Source organism: Gopherus evgoodei, chromosome 2 (assembly GCF_007399415.2).
Source record: "Gopherus evgoodei ecotype Sinaloan lineage chromosome 2, rGopEvg1_v1.p, whole genome shotgun sequence".
NCBI lineage: Eukaryota > Metazoa > Chordata > Testudines > Testudinidae > Gopherus > Gopherus evgoodei.
The window spans coordinates 17,270,239-17,294,823 of NC_044323.1; the positions used below are offsets into that span (position 1 = coordinate 17,270,239).

At 47.0% G+C, this 24,585-nt stretch overlaps 1 protein-coding gene across 1 annotated transcript in view; it reads right to left on the reverse strand.

Moving 5' to 3' along the window:
* PAXIP1 (PAX interacting protein 1) overlaps positions 1-24,585 on the reverse strand; it is a 110,734-nt gene that overhangs the window by 20,152 nt on the left and 65,997 nt on the right. The window contains exons 11-15 of the mRNA XM_030550082.1: positions 19,406-19,527; positions 18,622-18,806; positions 18,424-18,467; positions 16,521-16,588; positions 13,663-13,765 (exon numbers count right to left, since the gene is read on the reverse strand). Of these exons, the coding sequence (XP_030405942.1) occupies positions 13,663-13,765; positions 16,521-16,588; positions 18,424-18,467; positions 18,622-18,806; positions 19,406-19,527 (522 nt within the window). The remainder of the gene's footprint in view (positions 1-13,662; positions 13,766-16,520; positions 16,589-18,423; positions 18,468-18,621; positions 18,807-19,405; positions 19,528-24,585) is intronic.

Below are 24,585 nucleotides of genomic sequence, written 5' to 3' on the forward strand. Positions count from 1 at the left end.
ATGGCAATATACAAAAACCTGTAGGAGAGCACTTCAACCTCCCTGGCCACACTATAGCAGACCTTAAGGTGGCCATCCTGCAGCAAAAAAAACTTCAGGACCAGACTTCAAAGAGAAACTGCTGAGCTTCAGTTCATCTGCAAATTTGACACCATCAGCTCAGGATTGAACAAAGACTGTGAATGGCTTGTCAATTACAGAACCAGTTTCTCCTCTCTTGGTTTTCACACCTCAACTGCTAGAACAGGGCCTCATCCTCCCTGATTGAACTGACCTCGTTATCTCTAGCTTGCTTGCTAGCACACATATATATACCTGCCCCTGGATATTTCCATTACACGCATCTGAGGAAGTGGGTATTCACCCACGAAAGCTCATGCTCCAAAACGTCTGTTAGTCTATAAGGTGCCACAGGATTCTTTGCTGCTTTTACAGATCCAGACTAACACGGCTACCCTCTGATACTCGGCAGTAGTGCGTTGGCAGCCTGATAGGTAGGAAGCGGTGATCTGTATTTGATGTTGTATACATCAATTCCATAGTCGGATGGCTTCCACGCAAAGAGAACGTGATTGGCCTCCCCCTTGTCTGTTGATGTAGTACATACATGCTATGTTGTCTGTTAAGACCCGAATAGATTTGTTCCTTATGCGGGGAAGAAAGTGAAGGCACACTTGTCTCACTGCTCTGAGCTCTAAGAGATTTATGTGTAGGTGTGTCTCTGACGCGGACCACTGGCCTTGTGACTTGTGTCCCCCCTAGGTGCACTCCCCAACCGATTAGGGAAGCATCCGTGGTGAACATGAGCATTGAGGATGCAGAAGTTCTCTGGTCTTGTCCACCAATGTAGGGAAGCTAGAACGTTGGGAGGAGTTAACAGCATCCCTAAGGTGTGTCTGTTGGATTTGAAATTGGAATTGAGCCTGGTGTACTGGACCACGAAGGTGGTGGCTGCCATGTGATCAAGGAGCTGTAGGCAGAGTCTTGCCTGTGTACTTGGACGAATAGAGAGTGTGCGTATGACCTGCGTGATGGCGAGGAATCTGTGATATGGGAGCAAGGCTCTACTCTGGATTGAGTCGAGATGAGTTCCGATGAACTCAATCTGTGGTGTAGGTGTCAGGGTGGATTTCTGGATGTTTATCTGGAGGTCTAGACTGTGAAAGAGGGCGATAGTGAAACAGGTAGCTTAGAGCATCTCGCCATAGGATTTGCCCTTGATGAGGCAATCGTCCAGGTATGGGAAAAGCATGATCCGATGTTTGTGGAGGTGAGCCACGACCACAGCTAGAGTTTTGGAAGACTCTTGGTGCTGTGGAGAGGCCGAAAGGAAGAACTCTGTATCGAAAATGGTTGTGACCAATTGTGAAGCGTAGAAAGCATCTGTGAGCTGGATGAATTGATATATGAAAATAGGCATCTTGTAGGTGGAGGGCTGTACACCAGTCCCCTTGATCCAGTGCAGGAGTTATTGTGCCCAGTGTGACCATTTTGAATTTTTGTATTCTCACTAATTTGTTCAGTCGGCGTAAGTCTAGTATAGAACTCCATCTCCCGGTCTTTTTCTAGGTCAGAAAGTAATGGGAGTAGAAACCTTTCCCTTGATGTAGCATCGGCACAGGCTCCACTGCACCTGGCTGTAGAAGATAAGCCCTTTCTGAGCAAAGCAGGTGCTCGTGAGAGGGATCCCTGAAGAAGGACGGGGAAGGGGAAGACTTGGAGGATAGGATATGAATGGGATAGTTCACTCCGGTTACTCTATCTTGAGGACACAGCAGTCCGGTGTAATTTGCTACCAGGCATGTTGGAAACTCTGGAGGCAGTGGCCAAAATGGGCAAGTAGGCTGTGGAATCAAGGGGTGGTGGCACAGACCCTCGACCAACCTTTCAAAATTCTTGTTTATTCTCGGATGGATGGGAAGTGGTTGCTTGAGCTTGATTTTGTCTGCGCTTAGGGGGTCTAGTGCAATTCCTATTTACGTTGTATGGCTTGGGTTGAGGCCAATAATACTGTTGTGTACGTGGTCTTTGGTAGGGTTGGTATCGTTGTCCTCTGGGAAGAGATGGGTGAATGCCCAGGGTGCACAGTGTCATTCTAGAATCTTTCATTGTGTGAAGCAGTTCATCAGTTTTTTGGAAAACGGTTTCTCTTTATCAAAGGGGAGGCCCTCCACTTTGTTCTGCAGATCTTTAGGGATGCCAGATGCAGAAAGCCATGAAGATCTGCACATAAAAGACGGTTACTCACCTTTGTAACTGTTGTTCTTCGAGATGTGTTGCTCATATCCATTCCAGTTAGGTGTGTGCGCCGCGCGTGCACATTCGTCGGAAAACTTTTACCCTAGCAACTCAGTGGGCCGGCAGGTCGCCCCCTAGAGTGGCGCCACCATGGCGCTTGATATATACTCCTGCCGGCCCACCCGCTCCTCAGTTCCTTCTTGCCGGCTACTCCGACAGTGGGGAAGGAGGGCGGGTGTGGAATGGATATGAGCAACACATCTCGAAGAACAACAGTTACAAAGGTGAGTAACCGTCTTTTCTTCTTCGAGTGATTGCTCATATCCATTCCAGTTAGGTGAATCCCAAGCCTTACAAAGGCGGTGGGGTCGGAGTGAAATGTGGCAGAATGAAAACTGCTGAGCCAGAGGCTACAGCCTCTCTTGACTGTTGAACCAGGGCATACTGCCAAGCAAAGGTATGGACCGAGGACCAATGGAGCTTCGCGACAGATCTCGTGGGTAGAAACACGAGCCAGCAAGGCGGCAGATGAAGCCTGAGCCCTGGTAGAATGCACGGTGATGCGGCTTGGGGAAATATGAGCCAAATCATAACAAGTGGGGATGTCCGCCATCACCCAAGATGAGATCCTCTGAGAGGAAAACAAGCAAGCCCTTCCTGTGGCCCGCTACCGGGACAGAGCTGGGGCACCTTAGGAAATGGTTCTGTCAGCACAATATAATGCGAGCACTCCACAGATGTCCAAGGAGTGCAATGGTTGTGCCCATTGCGTTGAGCTGTGGGTAACATGAAAGGCCGAAACCACCTTAGGGAGGAAAGCCGGGTGCGGTCATAACTGCACCTTGTCTTTGTGAAACCTAATGTACGGCGGAACCACCGTAAGAGCTCTGAGCTCGGAGACCCGTCTGGCCAAGACTAGGTCGAGGTCCCAGGTTGGGGGTGGGCGGCGCACCCGAGGGTGCAAGCGCTCCAAGCCCTTGAGGGGCCTCGAACCCATAGAGCGTGAGTACACGGAACGTCCACCTTAGCCTGCTGGAAGGTAGAGATGGCTGCTGAGCGTATCCTCAGCGATGATACCGCCAGGTCCTGCCGCTGAAGGCCAGAGGCAGGCCAAATAGAGGGGGATCGAGACCTCAGCAGGAGCAAGATCGAGCGTATTGCAGCTGTAGAAGAAACGCTTCCACCTGGCCCGGTACGTTGACCAGGTGGAAGGCTGCCTGTCACCCCCGACTCAGGTACGCAGCAGCCACTGTGAGGCGAAGAGGCTGCAGGTCCAAGTGACGAAGCCTGTCGTTGCCCTGAATGATGAGGTCTGGGTGGGGTGGAAGGGTAATTGGGTCTGTTACTAACAGGCCGAGCAACGTGGTATATCAGTGCTGCCTGGACCACTCTGTAGTGATCATGATGATGCGCGCTCTGCCCCTGCGGAGTTTGAGCAGGACCTAATGAACCAGTGGGAACAGTGGGAAGGCATAATGCAGTTGGCCTTTCCATGGCATCAGGAACGCGTCCAAGATCGGTTCCGAGGAGAGACCTTGGAAGGAGCAGAACACCTGGCATTTCCTGCTCTCGCGGTGAGCGAACAGGTCTGTGTGAGGAAACATCTCCACTTCCGGAAAGCAGGACACCTCACATGGGGCAGAGTGATCACTCGTAAGACAGGAAAGACCTGCTGAGTCAAAGAGTTAAGACGTTCCGAACGCCTGGGAGAAAGGACGTCGCCAGCTCCATCGAGTGTGCCATGCAAAAGACCCAGAAATGGATGGCCTCCTGACAAAAAAGGGGGGAGGACTATGTCCCTCCCTGGATACTTATGAAGCACATGGCCGTTGTGTTGGCTGTAAGCACCGAGATACAACGGCCTCGCAGCTGCCGCTGGAACCCCTGGCACGCCAGGCGGACTACTCTCATTTTTGGGGCATTGATGAGGAATGCCAGCTCCCTAGAAGACCAAAGGCCTTAAGCTCGGAGGTGACCATGAGCACTCGAGCAGAGAGATGATGCGTCCGTCGTCAGGGGCAGTGAGGGCTGGGGCGGATGAAACCGCATCCCTGTCCACACCAAGGAGGGAGTTAGCCACCACTCTAGGGAGCCTAAGGTGTTCGAGGGAACGGTGACTACCATGACCATTGGCTCCCTGTCCGGGCGGTACACCGAGGTGGGCCGGACTTGGAGAGGACGGAGGCGGAGCTTGGCGTGTTTGGTTACAAACTTGCGGGCAACCATGGACCCAGGAGACTGAGACAAGAACGAGCCGAGGTCGTTGGGAAAGCCTTCAGACCTCAGATGATTGTTGCCATCGCCTAAAACCGCAGTTGTGATAAGCAGGCTCCGGCTAGGTAGGAGACCAGGATAGCCCCTAGGAAGCCCAACCTCTGCGTGGGAACCAGAGTGGATTGCTCTATAGTAATCATCAGGCCTTGACCTGTGAATAAGACCGTGACGATGCCCATGCGCTGAGTGGTTTGTGTCTCAGAGTCTCCTCGGATAAGCGAATCGTCCAGATATGGAAAAGCGCATATCCGACATCAGCGACGGTAGGCGGCGACTATGGCCGCAAACCAGGAGTATTGACAGTTGGCTATAAAGCGGAGGCATCTCCTGTGCGGAGGGAAGATGGCATTGCGAAAGTACGCGTCCTTCATATCCAGGGCGGCATAGTAGCCCCCAGGAGGCAAGGATGGAATAATGGTTCCCAGGGACACCATGCAGAACTTCAACCTTATCCTAAATCGGTTGAGTCCGTGCAGGACCAGGAAGGTCTGAGACCTGCGTTCGAGTGGGGGACTAGGGCATAACGGGAGTAAAACCCCTTGCCCCTTTCGTCCGCTGAAGGGGGACAGGGCTGGAGCAAATTAAAGGTGGTACCTATGCTCCATCGTGCGCAGGACCCAGCGATCTGAAAGTAACTGGGGCCACGCCAGGAGAAAGCGGGATCGGGATCCCGGCCTGCGACTGGTACACCGCCCTCAGGCGAACCTTGGAAGGTTCGTCTTCGGTCCCAGTGGTAATTGCGAGGGACCTTGACTTTGGCTCTTTAGGGGTCCTGACGTTCGTCTGCGACCACCTTGGCCTTGCCGTTTGCCAGAGTTCTGCCTCTGGCTAGGTACAGAGTATGGCGGCTGGGGCCAGAAAGGCCTGCGTTTGGTCGCTGGCGTATGCATGCTGAGAGAGCGCATTAGGACCCTATTGTCCATCAGGCTTCGCAGCCTGGGGCTGTCTCTGTCGCGAAGAGGCCTTTACCAGCAAAGGGTAAATCCTGAATGGCATACTGCAGCTCCGGCCGGAGGTATGAAACCTGAAGCCATGAAATGCACCTCATGGCGACACCCAAGGCCAGAGTCCTGGCCGCAGAGTCTGCTGCGTCCAACGAGGCCTGGAGGGACGCTCTGGGAACCTTCTTTCCCCCGTCCTCCAAGACGGCAGCGAACTCCTGGTGGGAGTTCTGAGGGAGAAACTCCTTCACCCAGGTGCTATAATTATCGCAGCTAAGCAAGGCTTGTTGCTTTGCTACCCAGAGCTGCAGGGCCTCTGCAGAGTACACCTGGCGGCCAAGCAGGTTCATTCGCCAAGCCTCTTTCGGCTTCGGGGCTGGCGCCCGCTGGCCATCATATGAGAATCGTGGTCCTGAGCATAAAATCTGCGCATATGGGATGACACGGATGCGTGTCCGGACGGCCATGGAGATACTAAAAGAAGGCACAGGCAGAGTCTCTGACTCATTCGGACCTTGCCCAACTCGGCACCGGGGACCGGCACCGGGAGGCGTATCGGTACCTGGAACGAGATCCAGACCCGCAACCAGAAAGGTGCAGCAAGTGCGACCAGTACCGATGAGGAAAACAGCACCGGGACTGCCAGTGGTGTCCGGCGTGCCGACAGGACTTGGAGTGTCTGCGGGACCGTGATCATGAACGGTGCCGCTCTGCTGTGCTGACAGAGGACGGTCACCTGAAGAGACTGTATTACCCGCACCGGCGGTGCCGGGGTCAGGCAGCATCGACTCTGTCATGGCACTGAGAGCCCTCGCCGTTGGTAACGTCTCCGGCGTGGAGGGAACAGCAGGCTCAACCACAGTGCATACTGGGGAGCTGTCAGGCACCGGATTCGACGGCCCTCGTGGGACCGGGATCAACGGTACCGAGGTCGTTCAGAGCTTCGGTAGGTGTCGGTGCCGGGCGATCCGAGTTAGATAAGCTGTCTGGCTGCGGTGCCATCAGCACGGAAGCAGCAGGAGCAATAAGCTCAACCACGGCGCGTGCCGGGGAGCCGTCGGGCACCGGATTCGATAGCCCTTGTGGGACTGGAATCGACGGTGCCGACGTTGTCGGTGCCTCAGAGGCGTCGGTGCCGGGCAATCCAACTTAGACGAGCTCTCTGGCTGCGGTGCCATTGGCACGGAAGCAGCAGGAGCAGTAGCTCAACCACGGCATGTGCCGGGGAGCCGTCAGGCACCGGATTCTACGGCCCTTGTGGGATCGGGATCAACGGTGCCGACGTCGTCGGTGCCGCATCAGGTGTTGGTGCCGGGCGATCCGACTTAGACGAGCTCTCTGGCTGCGGTGCCGTTGGCACGGAAGCAGCAGGAGCAGTAGCTCAACCACAGCGCGTGCCGGGGAGCCATCAGGCACCGGATTCTACGGCCCTCGTGGGACCGGGATCGACGGTGCCGACGTCGTCAGTGCCGGGCGATCCGTCTTAGACGAGCTCTCTGGCTGCGGTGCAGTTGGCACGGAAGCAGCAGGAGCAGTAAGCTCTACCACGGCGCGTGCCGGGGAGCTGCCAGGCACCGGATTCAGTGGCCCTGGGGGACTGGAATCGACGGTGCCGATGTCATCGGTGCCTCTGCAGGTGTCGGTGCCGGGTAATCCAACTTAGACGAGCTCTCTGGCTGCGATGCAGGTGGCACGGAAGCAGCAGGAGCAGGGGGCTCAACCACAGCGCGTGCCGGGGAGCCGTCAGGCACCAGCAGGAATCGTAGGCTTTCTCGACCTCGGAAGAAGGGAGCGGTGCCGAGTCGACATCGGTGCCGGCGACGGCCGGTGCCGAGGAGGTGCTTCTGCCCACCGCTTGAACATCGCTCGGCGCCCAAGGTGGAGGGGTAAGTGAAAGTCCCGCACCTTTTTGTTCTCGGCTTAAAAGCCTTGCAAATGGGGCACTTAGCTGTCAAGTGTGATTCCCTGAGGCACTTCAAACAGGAGTCGTGTAGATCTCCCTTCGGCCGCGGCTTCTGGCAGGCCGGGCCCATTTTAAAACCCGGTGAGCCATGCATGGGCTCCGGCACCGGGTTCATGGAAGGGGCTACTTCCTGAACCCTGCTAACTAAACTAACCATGTTAGCAAAGAAAACACGTATAACTATATAATATATATATATAAAAGGGTTATAACTGCATAACTATATACGAGAAATACGAGTAGCTAGGGAAGTGGAGGTCAGCTAAGCCGCGCTCCACTGTTCCAACGACCGACACGGGCGGTAAGAAGGAACTGAGGAGCGGGTGGGCCGGCAGGAGTATATATCAAGCGCCATGGTGGCGCCACTCTAGGGGGCGACCTGCCGGCCCACTGAGTTGCTAGGGTAAAAGTTTTCCGACGAATGTGCACGCGCGGCGCACACACCTAACTGGAATGGATATGAGCAATCACTCGAAGAAGAACCACAGCTGTTGCAGTTGTACAGGCTGCTGTGGCCGCCGTATCTAAAGAGGCTTGTAAGGCTGTTCTGGAAATCAATTGGCCCTCGCTCAAAATTGATTTAAAGTCTGCTCTACTGTCCTCTGGAATGTAAGAGGTGAATTCAAAAAGTTTTATTGTAGTTATCAAAGTAGTTTGCAATCCTGAATTGTAGAGTGGAGGATGTGTAAACCTTGCGACCCAAGACGTCAAGGTGTTTAAGGTCCTTGTCTTGCAGTGGGGGCTGATACTGTGGCTGTTTCATTCTTTGTGTGACTGCATTGATGACGAGAGAGTTTGGTTGTGGGTGAGAAAACAGGAAGTCAGCTCCTTAGCAGGAACATAGTATTTATGTTTGGCCTTTCTGCAGGTTGGTAATAAAAGAAGCTGGAGTTTGCCAGAGAGCGTCAGCTAGTTCCAGGAGTGCCTCATTTATAGGGAGCGTGATCTTTGAGGGAGCAGAGGGTTGAAGGATTCTGAGGAGTTTATGTTGTGTCTCCTGAACCTCTTCTAGGGGGATGCCTTGACTGAGTGCCACCCTCTTGAAAAGTTCTTGAAATTGTTTACAGTCGTCCACATTCTGTGGGGGCTGGGGAGAGAGGGCTCTGTCTGGAGCAGATGGAGCGTTAGGGTTCGGTGAGTCTGGATATGGTTCATAACTCATGTTCTCAGGAGGGGGTTCAAGTACTCTAGAAGTTGACAGAGCTGGAGATTGAGGCACAGAAGCAGGTAGTGGTTTCCTGGAAGAGGTCTGATGATGAGAGGTAGGAGGATGTGGCAAATGGTACCACTGAGGCCAAGGTATAGGGTAGGAAAACTCAGGTGCCGCTCATGGAGGGGAAACTGAGGCTGGTGGCTGCGGACCGTAGGCTGAGGGGGAAAAGGCTCCAGTGGGGGAGGAGAGGGAGGTGCAGAGAACTCTGCTTGCTGTTGTAGATCAGGTTCACTCTCAGTGAAGGTGGCCAGTTCAGGTGGTGAGAGTGGCTGTTCGAAGAGTAAGCCCTGTGTATCTAGGAGTGGAGTGAGTTAGGCTTAGGTGGCACTGAGAGGTCACTGAGTGAAGAAGTGTTGTTCCTGCTCCCTGGGCTGTGCTGAGCCTGGATTGTGCTCTAGCGTGTTACACGAAAGTGAGAGTGTGAGCGGTGCCATGGGTCAGCTGGAGGTGCCCTGCAAAGGGTCCGCTGCTAGTGCGGGGGCAGGAGGAAGGCTCGGTGTCATCATTCTTCCTGGCACCAGAGCAGAGCACGTGGTCGGCACGGTGGCTATATTTAGCCCTGAAGCGTACAGTGCCGACATCTTTGTCGGCACCGGGGCAGAGCGTGCAGACGGCTTCACGGTTATTTTTAGCGCTGAGGCGCTCAGTGCCGTGGAATCCTTCTGTGTCTGGGAGCTTGAATTTCTGCCTCTATGGTCTGTGGGAGCTGTAGCTGAGGTGTGAGCTGGGGCTGAGGCACCTGCCTTTGGCGCTGTCAGCACAGAGGACAGGGATATCTCAAAAGACCCCTTACCTTGTTAAAGTCTCTCCTATGAGACTGCTCTGCTTCATGCCTGTGCTGCAGAGAGGGTGAAGCAACGCTCCCCACAGTTTCAGATCTGGCTGGGGAGAATGTGGAAGCGGATTTAACTTTCCCCATCTCTGAAAGCAGCTGCAGGGATTTTTCCATAAGAAGCATTTTAAGCCGCAGGTCCCTGTTGCGCTGAGCCCTAGACTTGAGGCTCATACAGTGGAGGCACTTTGTGGGGATGTGGGCTTCCCAGAGGCACTTCATACAGGAAACACACCTTTTGAATCCTGAAGCCCCTGGCATTGTGAATTAGAAATGGCAGGGGAGAGTGTCTCAGTGAGAGACAAGTCTGAAGTCATTTTTTTTTTTAAATTAAGTCACTATGTAACTACGCTAAAGGAAGGGAAACAACTGGGATGTAACTAATAACTATTTCTATATTCTTTGTTACCTTGTTCCTACAAAGACCAGGGAAGAGAAGCAGCACTGCCTCAAGTCCCGTCTTCAGCAGGGGACGGCTGAGAAGGAACTGAGGGGGGTGCGGGATGCAGGCACTCAGGAAGATTCCAACAAGGCGGGAGATACCATCTGCGTGCCTGCGTCCTGACCAATCACTGCTACTGAAAATCTCCGATCAACGGTGCCAGGATGCACCGACACTGACAGTGGAGCACCCACAAGGACAGCACTCGAAGAAGAAGAGCTAATTCCTGAGACGACCAGCATGAGGTGCTGTACCAGTGAGTCACTGCCCCGCCACACTGTCATAAGCCAGTTGTTAAGTTACAGGAAGATGGAAAACCAATTTCCTCTCATCCAAGCTGCCAACACTGAAAAGACTTTTGCAAAGACCTGGGGTTCCATAGGTAGCCCAAACTGGGCTCTGAATTGGTAATTGTCTTCACCAAAGAGGAACCTGAGGAACCTTCTGTGGGATGGGTAAATGTCTATATGAAAGACTGTCCATGTGAAAATTAAAATTCATTATGGTCACACTGGCATCAATAATTCCCTCCAGGGAAGAGGGAAAACTATTTAATAAACAAAAGGAATCTCTCCTCAGGACAATGGCCACAGCCTGCAGCATCTACTGCAACCTGGAGAGAAGTTTGGGGCACTAATTTTCCTTCATCAGTTAAGGACTGGAACTAACCTCTACTGTCCTGAGGGAGCCTGTCCTTAAAATCCAACAAACGCTGCATAATTAGTAACATCGTATTTAGGAGGAAGGGCCTCATAATTTGAAATTCTAAATTGGAGAGAGGCAAACACCTTTTCTCCTAGAAGGACTTAGTCACTTGGCAGTCCAGTCCGAGGGTGTAGTTTTGGGGTGCTGCAGCCTGGATTTTTCAGTGGCTGCTTGTATCACCACAGAGTTGGACGATGAGTGAGAGAACAGAAACTGTCACTTTAAATGGAACAAAGTAGTGCTTCTCAGCACTCTTTGGGGTGGGAGTGCAAGAAGCAGAAGTGTGCCACACTGTTCTAGCTGGATACATGATGGCTTTGGAAATAGGGAGGGCTGCTCAACTGGGACCCAAAGGTTGCAAGATATTCAGCAATCTATGCTGGGACTCCTGAACCTCTTCAAGCTATATCTGGAGCTTGGACACCACCCTTTATAGGAGCTACTGATATTGCCTCTAGTCATCAGGCAGAGATGGTGAAGATGGGATAGCTGCCTCATCTGGGAAAGACAATGAAATTGCTCCCCAAACCATCAGAACTGTTGGATCCAGTTCAGCTCAGTCTTCTACATATTCCGATGGGGCCAGCTGGTGTTGCCAGGAGATGGCAAGAAATGTTCATGTACTGATCCTGGGTAATGCCCGTATGAAGGCCAAACCAGCTGAGAACCCCATGGCACTGGGTACCACCCATTTTGATTGCAGGATGGAATCCTGCTCTCTCTAGTCCCGGTTCTGCATGATAGGGTAGGGGCTCTTCTGACACCTCTAAATCATCAGATGAAAATGCTGGATTCTCAACTTCTGGCAGACCCAGTGATATGGTATCCAGATTCAAGGGGGGAGAGGAGACAGACCCCATGACCTCAGAATAGCTTCCTTTTCTGCATCAATTATGTCTGTGAATAAAGGTGAACCTCAGAGTAGTGGACAGTGAGGATAGGGGAGAGCAAAAATGTTTTCCAGAGAGACATAGGTCTCAGACCATCTTGGGGTATGGGGAGAATCAGCTGGTGGGCCTGTTGGATCCAGTGTTTCCCTGGTCACATTTGAAGTTGGATCCAGTGTTTCCCTGGTCACATTTGAAGTTGGATCCCTCCAGGGTTGTGACGTTATTGGCAGAGTATGATCTGGATGTTAAAGGGAGTGGCGATGAATGTCTTACTGTCAGCGTACAGAACCAGTACTGGAACAAACATTCTCCTTAGTGCCACTTTCTCCTGCTGAGGAGATTTACTTTGGCCTTAATCTTTAGGTGCAGGGGCAAGAACTCTCCCAACTTTGAAGGGGTTGTGGGCAGCGTTGGAAGAATGTTGTCTCTGTGCTTGTGACAATGCCCCATACTCTCATGAGAAGCCTTCACCTTAGGCTTAGAAGTCTCAGTCTCGAGCACTGAGCTTATGTTTGGAGGGACTCTGCCTGTTGATTGAAGCTGATGTCTAGGGAGTTGTCCTTAGCCTGGATCTGACTACTAAGTGCAACATTTGCTGCTCCTTCTCTCCCAGAACTCCTAAGATGTGAGCCTCACCTAGGCACTAAAAGCAGTGCTGGTGCTTGTCACTCACTGAAAAGGAGCCGGGGGTGGGAAACAATTCTGTAACCCTGGGACTCTGGGCATAATCCTAGCCTCCCATGGAGGATTTCCCCAGGATGGGGGAAAACAACTAACTAATTACACTAGTACTTAACACTAAAAGAGTAAAGAAGTAAAACTATTTACAATATTTATACACAGACTGAAGCAATCAAAGGAAGAAGGTGTGAACACAGAAGATTCTGACTCAGGCCATGCAGTGGTACCAAGGAACTGGAGAGGCTCCAGTCCACACTGCCCCTCATATCCTTGGTTCAGAGCACAAGAACAATTGTGCATGTGCAGATCAATGGACACTGCTACTAAAAAGTCTCTGGACTCAAGTACATGTGTACTCATATGTGGAATACACCTCACTAGGCTAAAAGTTATGAGGGAGGTCCTCCTCTCAGAGGGGAGGGGCTTAGGACACACCCCTCTGCTTGGCATCTCTTATTGGCTGGCTTAGACAGGGAACCATTTAATGTGCTTGCTTTTGTGACTTGCATTCTAAGGAGCCTATCTCTCCCCATGCATTGTATAAGGAGCCTGAGCATCTAATTCAGGCTTTGAGAATCCCAGGGATTCTCTAGGCATGGTTAGGCATGTTGAGGCTGAACATGGGGGGAGGGATAGCTCAGTGGTTTGAGCATTGGCCTGCTAAACCCAGGGTTGTGAGTTCATTCCTTGAGGGGGCCATTTAGGGAACTAGGGTAAAAATCTGTCTGGGGATTGGTCCTGCTTTGAGCAGAGAGTTGGACTAGATGATCTCCTGAGGTCCCTTCCAACCTTGATACTCTATGATTCTAATTGCCACACCTAAGTTCATTTCTGAATCTAGCTCCAAGTATGTGGCAAGGTTCAAAGAGGGACTGGACTTTTATATGGGTAACAAGAATATCCAGAGTTTTAACAGTTAATAAGTTTCGGAAGGGATATAAAGCCTCATGCTTTAAAATTTGAAACAATGTCTGTGAAGAAGCAGGATTAAACATTCATGGGAGACAGACAACACAGAGTAGGCAGATATGGGGTAATCTCACACCTTCCTGTGAAGCATCTGCTGCTGCACAGAGTCAAGAGACAAGATACTACACTGGATGGACCCTGGGTCTGATTCAATATGGTAATTCATATGTTCCTCATCTGAATGTGGTCATTTGGTTTGCTATTGGAGGTACTGAAGATATTCCCCCCCACCCTTTGAAAATGAACATTAGGAAAGAAAAAATAAGACCTGAGTAAAATGAAGTACCTGAGTAATGCTAACTTGGATATAACTAGCAAATAAAACTCAATTTACTGAAAACTATATTCTCCACTATTTTAAAACCATTCCCTACAATTTTCTCTCTTTATATCTATTAGACCTGTTCTGATAAAGTCTTGTAGACACAAATTACACTTGATGGGTTAGGGAAAATAATCTGAAGTTGCTAAATGTTCCAAAATATTGTGCATAAGTGACAAATATGAAAGTCACCTTGATATACTGCTGGACTTGTGTAGGCTCAAATCCTGTGAAGAGCACCATTGGGGTCAATTCTGGTGAGAGCTTTTTAGTAGGTGGTGGTATGTCCTCAATTCTACAAAATAGAAAAATACAGGACATCATGATGACTAGGACCAATGTTTTTATTTTAAAACCACTGAAGCACAATCCTGCAAACTTTTACTCATGGGACTACTCACACAAGTAAAGGTTTGCAGGCTTTATGGCTTTTTGATAAAAGGTTGCCAACCTGAGAACAAGATGTGCTTAAGTTGGTACAAGGAACAGACTGAGCACAGTCCTGACCCAGTGGAGCTCAGACTATCTCCAAAAAGGCTTCCTAAGCTGCAGTGCTTTTCCAGAAACATATCGGATACTCTGGCTGCTTTTCTTATTTACACTTTCACCATTATAAAGGATTGTAGACTTTACACAGTGAATGGCAGAATGATTCCCTAGAGAAAATCACCAACGTCAAACTAATCATCCAGCATGATTTTAATCTTAGAGTTAAGCATTTATATTAACAGGCAACATATTATTTGTGCCATGAATGCTAACTCTTTAGAAGTCTCTGCTCAATTGCTGGACCCAGTTTTGGAGACAAGGTGAAGAAAACTCTCACAAGACGATGTAGTCTCTGATTCATGAAAGGCTCATGAGTTCACTTTTTAGTTTATTTAAAAAGAGCCCTTTGCAATTATGTTTTTATGTGAATATGTTGTTTCCATTTCACTTTCTTTTGTCCATTCTCTCTTCCTCTCCCAACCTTTTCTACGTTCCACTGGCTTTTTAAATCCTTTTTCCAGTTTTACTTTCTATTTTTTATTTCCATGTTTTCCTCTCCACTTCTCTTCCCATTTCCTTTCACTGTCTCTGCTTTCTTCCCTCTGCCCCTAGTTCTCTGCCTCTCTAATTTCTCCCCCACAATGTCTCCACATCCTCTTTCTATTCTCTCTTCCCCTCTCTCTTTCTAGTTCACTACCTGGGTGTGCTCTCTTTTTTCCATCTCCTCCAGTGCAACTAGGGCTGTCAAGTGATTAAAAAAATCTCAATTAATCCTTTTAAAAATATTAATCGCGATTAATTGCACTGTTAAACAATAATAGAATACCATGTATTTAAATATTTTTGGATGTCTTCTACATTTTCAAATATATTGATTTCAATTACAACACAGAATGCAAAGTGTACAGTGCTCACTTTATATTTATTATTACAAATATTTGCCCTGTAAAAAAAACAAAGGAAATAGTATTTTTCAATTCACCTAATACAAGTACTGTAGTGCAATCTCTTTATCGTAAAAATTGAACTTACAAATGTAGAATTATGTACAAAAAGCCTGCACTCAAAAATTAAACAATGTAAAACTTTAGAGCCTACAAGTCTAGTCAGTCCTACTTCTTTTTCAGCCAATTGCTCAAACAAGTTTGTTTACATTAGCAGAAGATAATGCTACCTGCTTCTTCTTTACAATGTCACCTGAAAGTGAGAACAGACGTTCGCATGGCACTGTTGTAGCCGGCGTCACAAGATATTTAGGAGACAGATGCGCTAAAGATTCATATGTCCCTTCATGCTTCAACCACTCTTCCAGGAGACGTGCATCCATGCTGATGGGTTCTGCTCGATAACGATCCACAGCAATGCGGACCGATGCATGTTCATTTTCATCATCTGAGTCAGATGCCACCAGCAGAAGGCTGATTTCTTTTTTGGTGGTTTGGTGTCTGTAGTTTCGGCACCAGTGTTCCTCCACACCTCATCCCTCTCAGATTTTAGAAGGCGCTTCAGATTCCTTAATCTTGGGTCGAGTGCTGTAGCTATCTTTAGAAATTTCACATTGGTATCTTTTTTGCATTTTGTCAAATTTGCAGTGAAAGTGTTGTTCAAACGAACATGTGCTGGGTCATCATCCGAGACTGCTATAACATGAAATACATGGCAGAATGCAGGTAAAATAGAGCAGAGGACAAACAACTCTTCCCCCAAGAAGTTCAGTCAAAATGTAATTAATGTATTTTTTTTTAAACGAGCGTCATCAGCATGGATGCATGTCCTTTGGAACGATGGCCGAAGCATGAAGAGGCACATGAATCTTTAGTGCATCTGGCATATAAATATCTTGCGATGCTGGCTACAACTGTGCCATGCAACAGCTGTTCACCTGTTTCAGGTAACATTGTAATTAAGAAGTGAGCAGCATTATCTCCTGTAAATGTAAACAAACTTGTTTCTCTTAGCTATTGGCTGAACAAGAAGTAAGACCAAGTGGACCTGACTTTGAAGTTTTACACTGTTTTGTTTTTGAGTGCAGTTATGTAACAAAACATCTACATTTGTAAGTTGCACTTTCAGAATAAAGAAATTACACTACAGTACTTGTATGAGGTGAATTGAAAAATATTATTTCTTTTATCATTTTTACAGTGCAAATATTTGTAATAAAAATAGTATGAAGTGAACACTATACACTTTGTACTCTGTGCTGTAATTGAAATTGATATATCTGAAAATGTAGAAAAACATCCAAAAATATTTAATAAATTTCAATTGGTATTCTATTGTTTAACAGTGCAATTACGCAATTAATTTTTTTATTGCGATTTTTTTTTAGTTAAATCATGTGAGTTAACTGCGATTAATCGACAGCCCTATTGGCAACATGTAGCCATTTCTGCCAGATACAACCATCTTAGTAAGTAAGGGATTTGATGGTTCCAGGCTGACAGCTAATGGACAGTTTTGTGGACATTCTCAAGTTTTTTTTTAATAACAAAAGAAACAGAAGTCCTGTGCAAAAGGAAGTTAATGAGCTTTTGTCACTGGTAGCCAATTATTCTTACCTTGCCCGTTTAGAAGAAGGCTGAAGACTCGATTCATTTTGCTTTGGTTTCAGGGGCAATCTCACACCCTGCAATTAGGCCACCATACATTAGTGTCTGAAGTAAGCACAAACTTTCTGCTTAACCATCCTAGTTTTTCTGTTTCACAATAAAACCTTTAATTACTATATTTTAAAGCAGTGGTTCTCAACTAGGGCTCCAGGGACCCGTGGGAGACCACGAGCAGGTTTCAGGGGGTCTGCCGAGCAGGACCGCCGTTAGACTTGCTGGGGCCTAGGGCAGAAAGCCAAATCTGTGCGGTGCGGTGCTGAAGCCTGGGGCCCTGAGCCCTGCCACTGGGGCTGAAGCTGAAGCTTGAGCAAATCAGCTTTGCGGGGCCCCCTGTGGCATGAGGTCTCAGGCAACTGCCCTGCTTGTCACCCCCTAACCCCAGCCCTGGCTTTTGTATGTAGAAAAACAGTTGTGGCACAGGCAGGCCATTGAGTTTTTATAGCATGTTGTGGGGGCATCAGAAAGAAAAAGGTTAAGAACACTTATTTTAAAATATATGAAGACAACTAAATCTACACACAGATGAAAAATATGTGCTAGCACAGGCTACATTTCAGCTGGCAACCTAGAAATTGAGGCTGCATATCGTATTGCTGCCTACTTAGTCAATCAGTCCCTCCATAAATATTGTGGTAAGTACCAAATAGTGCAGGCACACAAGACCATATTCCTAAGCATCTAAAATTAATTTCAAAAACTGGAAGATGGCATCAGGCTTAAGGCCAGGTGTCAGGCATATTTTAGTACTGGTTTTGTCAACTGCTGAGTGCTTGAAAAAATGGAATTATTTAAAATATTTTGACAGCTAAAAAAAGTTCAAATGAATTAGAAAGTTAATCAGCTCTTGCTTACTAAAGAGTATGGTAATAAGACTGAGATAACAAATAATCCAGAACAGAAAAGATAAGGCAAGTATTGTGTGTGCAATGTGAAATTTTATCTAAATGCCATCTGCTGTACAACTGAGCTGTATATTCATTGCTGCAAACTGGAATTAACCATAAAAGCAAGTCAAACATTGTGAAATTGTTAAAAGAATGATCCTGACATGGCTAGAGAAATCCTAGTCTAAAAATTTTCAAGATCATAAAATAGGTTAATGTTATTATACATTGACAAAAACAAGGAAATTCAGAGTGGAAGTTGTCACTTCAACCTTAATTTTTGTATTTACATTAGTCTACATAAAATAAAATAAAAAGAACTTTTACATATCCTACAGTATGGATTGCAATATCAAGAAAACGTGAGGAATATGTGGAACAGTCACTCTAAATTTCCTTGCTTTTGTCAGTTTACACTACAGTCTTACTACATTTTTTATCAATATAACTTTTTAAAACATAATATTCTTAAATAAGATTACAAATGCCTTTCACTTGGTACCAAGTCCATGGTTTTGGGACTTGATATTGTGTATGCATAACAGTACTTGAAACCATATGAATGGAACAATTCTGCCTTAATTTTGCACAGTATAAATATTATGCATTAAGGCCAAGATTTTCAAAAGTAACTAATGATTTTGGCTGTCCAACCTGAGAAGTCTTAAAAGGGACCTCAGTTTCAGAAAGTGCTGAATAATGATCCTCTGAAAACCAGAACTCTTTAAGAGGTTTCAAGTGGGCACTCAAAATTGCTTGGATTTTGCAAAATGATTTCTTTTCTTCTTTGACTCACCTGAAGCATGAAAATAAATTAACATGGAGAACATCATCAAATACAGCAAGGAGGCTTTTTTAAAAATACATGTTCATGCCCATCCTGATTTTCACCTACTCTCTCATACAGATACAACAAAGCCCTAGCAGTAACTATTTGAAAACACAACTGGAAGAATAAATCAACATACCATCAGAAGCTCTGATGATACCTTTAATGGCACTCTCCAAGCATCTACAAGAAGTGAAGAAAAAACATAAAGGACCGTGTGAGTAATTTGTTACAAAAAAAAGATATGACACAGTCCAACATGACTGAGTATAATTATGTTATCCAGTAGGCTAATCTCTGTGGTATACAGGATATCTGAATGGAAATTCCCACTTACCCAGGAGGTTTAGAACTAGATGCTGAGTAGGCGAAAGCGGGTCCTGAAGATTGAACACTGTATATCGGCTATGCTGAATCTGCCGTAATGCTTCAAAATTTCCAAGCAATATATCGCAAATCCACTGTGCGTTTACACATGGTATCCTCCATTCTTTGGCTTTCTCATACTTTAACCCAGTAGGCCTTATTGTGCCGGGGGGGAAAGAAAATATACACATTACTAAAAAGGCACTTCCTTCAGTAAGTTCTAGAATACCAACATTCTCTTCTCAGCCTACCCTATGGATTTTTTTTTATTGGTAGTTGCAGCCAAATAAGTGCTTTTCCTAAGAGATATTTTTGCTATAGACGTGAATGGTTGGTGAGCTAGAATATCTGCCCAGAACAGATGATCTAAAATGGCACTATTTGAAGACCTTTTAACCAATTAGTATTAATCATTTACTTATAAATGGCCTAATAACTGCATCCTCTCTTAAAGAGAAATAACTTTACACTTAATGGCTCCAAAGTTAGCTTTCTAAACTCAGAAGTAAAAAATTGTAAATTACTGGAATATAACAGGACTTAGTAATATAATTAATAAAACTGGGCATCCATACTGCAGTTGTCTAGATCACTCCAGGAAAATAATAAATTAAAACATAAGTGCCTTTATCATGAAATACCTATAAATGAATAACATATAGCAAGAAAGTCACTAACATAATCAAGAATCATTTTGTAGCTAGACTGGAAACATGTTATTGAAAATGTGAATGCTGTTGAGATAAACCACTTACTCTTTACAGATGAGAACTGTGTTGCTGCGACACAGATAGCCGGTATATTTGGCCCCTGCTAGGTAAGCCATTAGTTTGAGATCATCTCTGTCACTATCAACAAATCCTGTCACTGAGATAATCTAGCGTAGAAAAGAACAAGAGCTATAATTAATAAATAATAAATAATAATAATAATAATAATAATAATAAAAGAACTAGGCAGTATTTACACTCAGGTTGTAAATAAATAAGGGATTATTCTTCTCTAGCCTGGTGAACTTGTCAATGTGTCTCAATGAAATGGAGGTTACTTATTGTAACTGGAAGTTCTCTGAGAGATGCATGGTCCCTATCTGTATTCCACACATGGGTACACATGCACACTATGCACTGGAGTCCAGAGATTTTAACAAGCCGTATCCGTTGGACTGCACCAGTAGAGTAGGTCTCCTTGTGCTCCTGAGTGAGGGTATAAGAGGCAGTGAGGGTGGATGCCACCCACCTGGTTCCTCTTCTTACCGCAAATCACAGGGGATGGAGGATGGGTAGTGGAATACAGATAGGGACCACACATCTCAAAGAACTTCCAGGTACAGTAAGTAACTTCCATTTCTTTGAGTGCTGGTCCCTATGTATATTCCACACATAAGTGAGTGGCAAGCAGTGCTCAGGCTGGAAAGGGGTGTGAGGAAGCCAGAAACAAAGATGCTTTTAATATGGCAGATCCCACTGCTACATCTGCAACAGAGGCCTGGACTTGTGCATAGTGTCTAGGAAACATGTGTATGGAGCTCAAGGCAGCTGCTATACCTGTGTCCTGCAATGGGAATTCCTGCACAGATGACCCACTTGGAAATTCTTTGAGAGGATATGGCCTGACCTCGGTATCTCTCTGGAATTGCAATAGAGTGTTTTGGTGACTTTCTGATAGGTTTGAGTCTTTGCAGGTAAAAAGCCGGAGCATGTGGGACGCCAAGGGAGTGAAGTCTCTTCTCTTCAGGAGAAGCATGGGATTTTTAGAAAAAAGAACAGATAAGTGAATACACTGGTGGATGTGAAATTGAGAGATGACGATGGGGAGAAATTTAGGGTGGAGGCGAAGCAATATCTTTTCCTTCTGAAAGACCTCTAGGGAGGATCTGCCATGATGTTTCCCAGTTTGCTGACCCTTCTGGCCAGAGTAAGGGCCACTAGAAACACTACTTTGATGAACAGCTGGGACATGAAGCATGTCGCTAAGAGTTCAAACAGTGGTCTGGTGAATTTTGACAGCACAAGGTTAAGATCCCATAGCAATATAGGTTTAGTAACTGGCAGGAAGGCCTCAATGAGACCCTTCATGAATTGTGTCATAGTTGGGGGGGTAAAAACAGAGTGCCCATCTACTGGAGGGAAGAAGGCACTAATGGCTGCAAGGTGGGCTTATAACAAGCCAATCAAAAGACCAAAGGAGGTAATCTAAAACAATCAGGATGCTTGAAGTGACTGGGTAAGACTGATTGTGCTGTGCAAAGATGGAGAAATGCTTCCATTCAGCTAAAGAGCAAGTCCTAGTCAAATCTTTTCTACTCTGTGTAAGCATAGCTTGCACCAGGGGAATAACAAGAGTGTTCTACTTCCAACATACATCTAAACACAAGGCCTTGGAGCGAGATCAGGCTAGGGTCTTTGATTCTGCCCCTGTCCCGCGTCAGGAGTTCTGGGAAGGGGTGGATCTTGACTGGAGGATGGGCTGACATTGACAGCTCTGGGGACCAAAACTGTCTGTGCCAGCAGGGTGCTAGGAGAATGATGCTGGCCTTGTGGCACATATCTTTCTCAGGACCTGTGGAAGCAGGGGAATGGGAGGAAAGGCATACTGAAACCTTGTAAGTCACAGCCTATGGCTCCCCTGAAGCAATACAGGGGAAGGGGGTCTTTGTCTGTCTGGGATGCAAAGAGGTCCCAGGAGATGTGTCCCACGGTCAGAACAGGCTGTGGATTTCCCACTTGCAGTCTGCCTAGAAGTGCCTCCTGAGGTTGTCTGCTAAGGAGCTGCAAATATCTGGGAGTTATGCTGCCTGGATAGGAATGTTGTGCCTGATGAACCAGTTCCAAGCCTCACTGCTTTCAGACACAGTGGGAGAGATCTTGCTTCTCCGTTTGTTTATGTAGATGATGGCAATGATATTGTCTGACATCACTTGGATATGGAAGGCACATATGAGTGGGAGGAAGGCCTTGCATACGAGGCGGACTGCCCACAGTTGCAGTTATGTTGATGTGTAGTCTGGCCTCCTGTGGGGTCTACATGTTCTGTTGGTGTGATTGTTCAGGAGGGTGTCCTACCCCAGAAGGAAAGCATCTGTTACAATAGTATCAACTGGAGTGGGAGTGGAGAAGGAGGCTCCCATTCTCACCTTTTCTAGGTACAACCGCCATATGAAGGAAGCGATGATCTTGGAAGAAATGGTCACGTTGGTGTTGATGTGGTCCTTGTTGAGCAAGTAGACTGAACTGAGCCAGGCTTATAGGCATCATAGATGAAGCCTGACAAAGGGTGTCACATGAATGGCCTCACTGGGATAGACATTCTCACTGTAATTCTTGGTCTGCAGGATATCAAAGAAACCAGGATGCATATCATTTGGAATCTTTCTGCAGGGAGGAAGGAAGGCACTTGTAGAAACAGAATCCAATGTTACCCAATAAAATTTAGCATCCTTGTGAGGGATGAAATGGACTTTTCTCTGTTCAGACAGATCCCCAGAGATGCGAGAAGCTGAATGAGGAATTGTGTAGCTGATCTGACCTCCCATTGACAGCACCTTACCAGGAGCCAGATATGGAAAAACTGTATGGCCCTGAGGTCTCATCTGGGCCGTCACCAAAAAGAAAAACTTTAGTAAACACTTTGGAGACTGTCACTAGTCCAAAAGGGAGGACTTGGAATTGGAAGTGCTCTTGACTCACCATAAACCGTAGGAACCTCCTGTGGGAGGGATGAATGTCTATATGAAAATATACCTTCTTCATGTCGACAGCCGCGAACCACATCTCCTCCTGAAGATAGGGAATTCTTGCTGCCAATGTAATAATCCTGAATCTCAACTTCTGAATGAAGATGTTGAGTTGCCAAAGATACAGACTGGGTCTCTAACCTCTGTCTTTTTTGGGAACTAGGAAATACAGAGACTAGAACCCTCTTCCTTGATTCTGAGGTGGGACCTGTTCTATTGCCCTTTGGTGTAGTAGGGATTCCACTTCCTGTTGAAGAATCACCTCACGAGAGGGTTTCTTGAAGGGGGACCAGGAAGAGGGTTTGTAAAGAGGGAAAGAGAAGAACTTTATAGGGTATGCCTGAAGGATGACCTTCAAGACCCAACGGCCTGTCATGATTAGCTCTCAACTATGGGCAAAAAAAGAGTAAGATGGCCTGTAGAAGTGGCAGGAGAAGGGGTATGTGGCACAAGTGATGGTAAGTGTGGATCCAGGGAGGGGGCTGAGAATGGGTCACAATCATGGTGGCAGAGAGGGCTGAAAAGCAGAGCCTCTGAGTCTTCTGTTTGCATGGAGACTTGGCAGGACACTGGTAATAGAAAGCATGAGAAGGAGGAGTTGGTCTTGGTTTATTGGTGTGACTCTGATGCCTCCTCCTTGGAGCTGGTATATAGATCCCCAGGAAGTGGAGGGTTCTTTAACAAATGAAGAGAGTCATCAGTTTTCTCATTAAAGCGGTTCGACTCATCAAAGGGAAGGTCCTGGATACTATTCTGCACTTCCTTGGGAAAGTCCAAGGATTGCAACCAAGAATCCATTCTCATAATAATACAAGTGGCTAAATTTCTTGATGCTGTATCCACTACATCAACTATAGCCTGAAGGGCTGTTTTAGTCACTAACTTGCCTGCTTTAGAAGGGAGAGGAATTGGGGTCTGTCTTCAGGTGAAAGTTTGTCCTGAGAGGCTACCAGTTTAGAATAGTTGCTGAAGTTGTACTTAGCTAGCAGGGGTGGGAATCGACAATACAAAATTGCAAGCCACAGAAGAGAAGGTACTTATTTCCCAAAAGGTAGTCTTTTGGAGTCCTTCTCTGATGGGGTGGTCCAAAAGTATTGTGACCTAGCCCTTTCTGTAGCAGCCTATAGAACCAGGAAATTGAGGGCAGGGTGGGAGAACATAAATTTGGCTCCCTTTGCCTGGACAAAATAGCCCGTCTTGGCCCTGTTAGGTGTGGGGGCTCAGGATACTGGGGTATGCCAGACCAACCTCGCTGTTCCAATATGGCCTTGTTAACCAGGAGGGTTAGCCCTGAGGCTGCAGAATGTTCAGCCGCCGTCGGGGGTGTGGGTCTTGAACTTCCTCTAGAGGTATCTGGGGATTGCTAGCCACTCTTCGCAACAATTCCTAGTATTTATTCCCTATGGTTGTTCAGTGGGGTTGGAGAAAAAGGAGAGACTGCCTCACCTCAGGAAGAGGAGGAGATTCCTGTCAGAACTGTCGGTACCTGTGGTTCTGGTTCAATATCCTCGTACACTGAGGGATCCAGATGTTGGCAAGAAAGAGAAGAGTGGAAAGACTCCGGGGTGGGTCCTAGGCATCTGTTATAGGGATCCCACAGTCCCCAATAGTGCCAGAAGGAGGAGCCATTTGTGGGGAACCCCAGGGGATGGAGTACCATTGGTCCCTGGGGAGGTTGTGTCTATATGGGTAAATCACCTGTTCAGGCTTGGCTTTCTCCAGGGAAGAAACTACACTTACTACACTAAAACTATGACAATATTAAATCTAAGAAGAATAATTATTTACAATTTTATTTACAGGTTCTCCTAAAAACTGAAGAAAAAGAGAACACTAGATTCTGAGTGAGGCCATGTTGGCAGTAAGAAAGAACTGAGAAGGCATCAATCTCCACTTCCTGTTACACGCTTGCTCAGGAGCACAAGGAGACCTACTGCATATGTGCGGGTGGATGGACACTCCTTGTTAAAATCTTTGGACTCAGGAGCATGATGCGCATGCATACCCACATGTGGAATACACCCACGGACCAGCACTGGAATAAGAATATACAAATTAGTTCCACTTTATAGGTGGGGAAAACTATGGCCAAGCAGTGGAATGACTTTCCAAAGGCCACAGGAGGACTCAGTGTCAGAGTTAGTACTATAACAATGGGATTCCTATCTCACTTTTGTGCTAAGTCTACTGAACTATCAA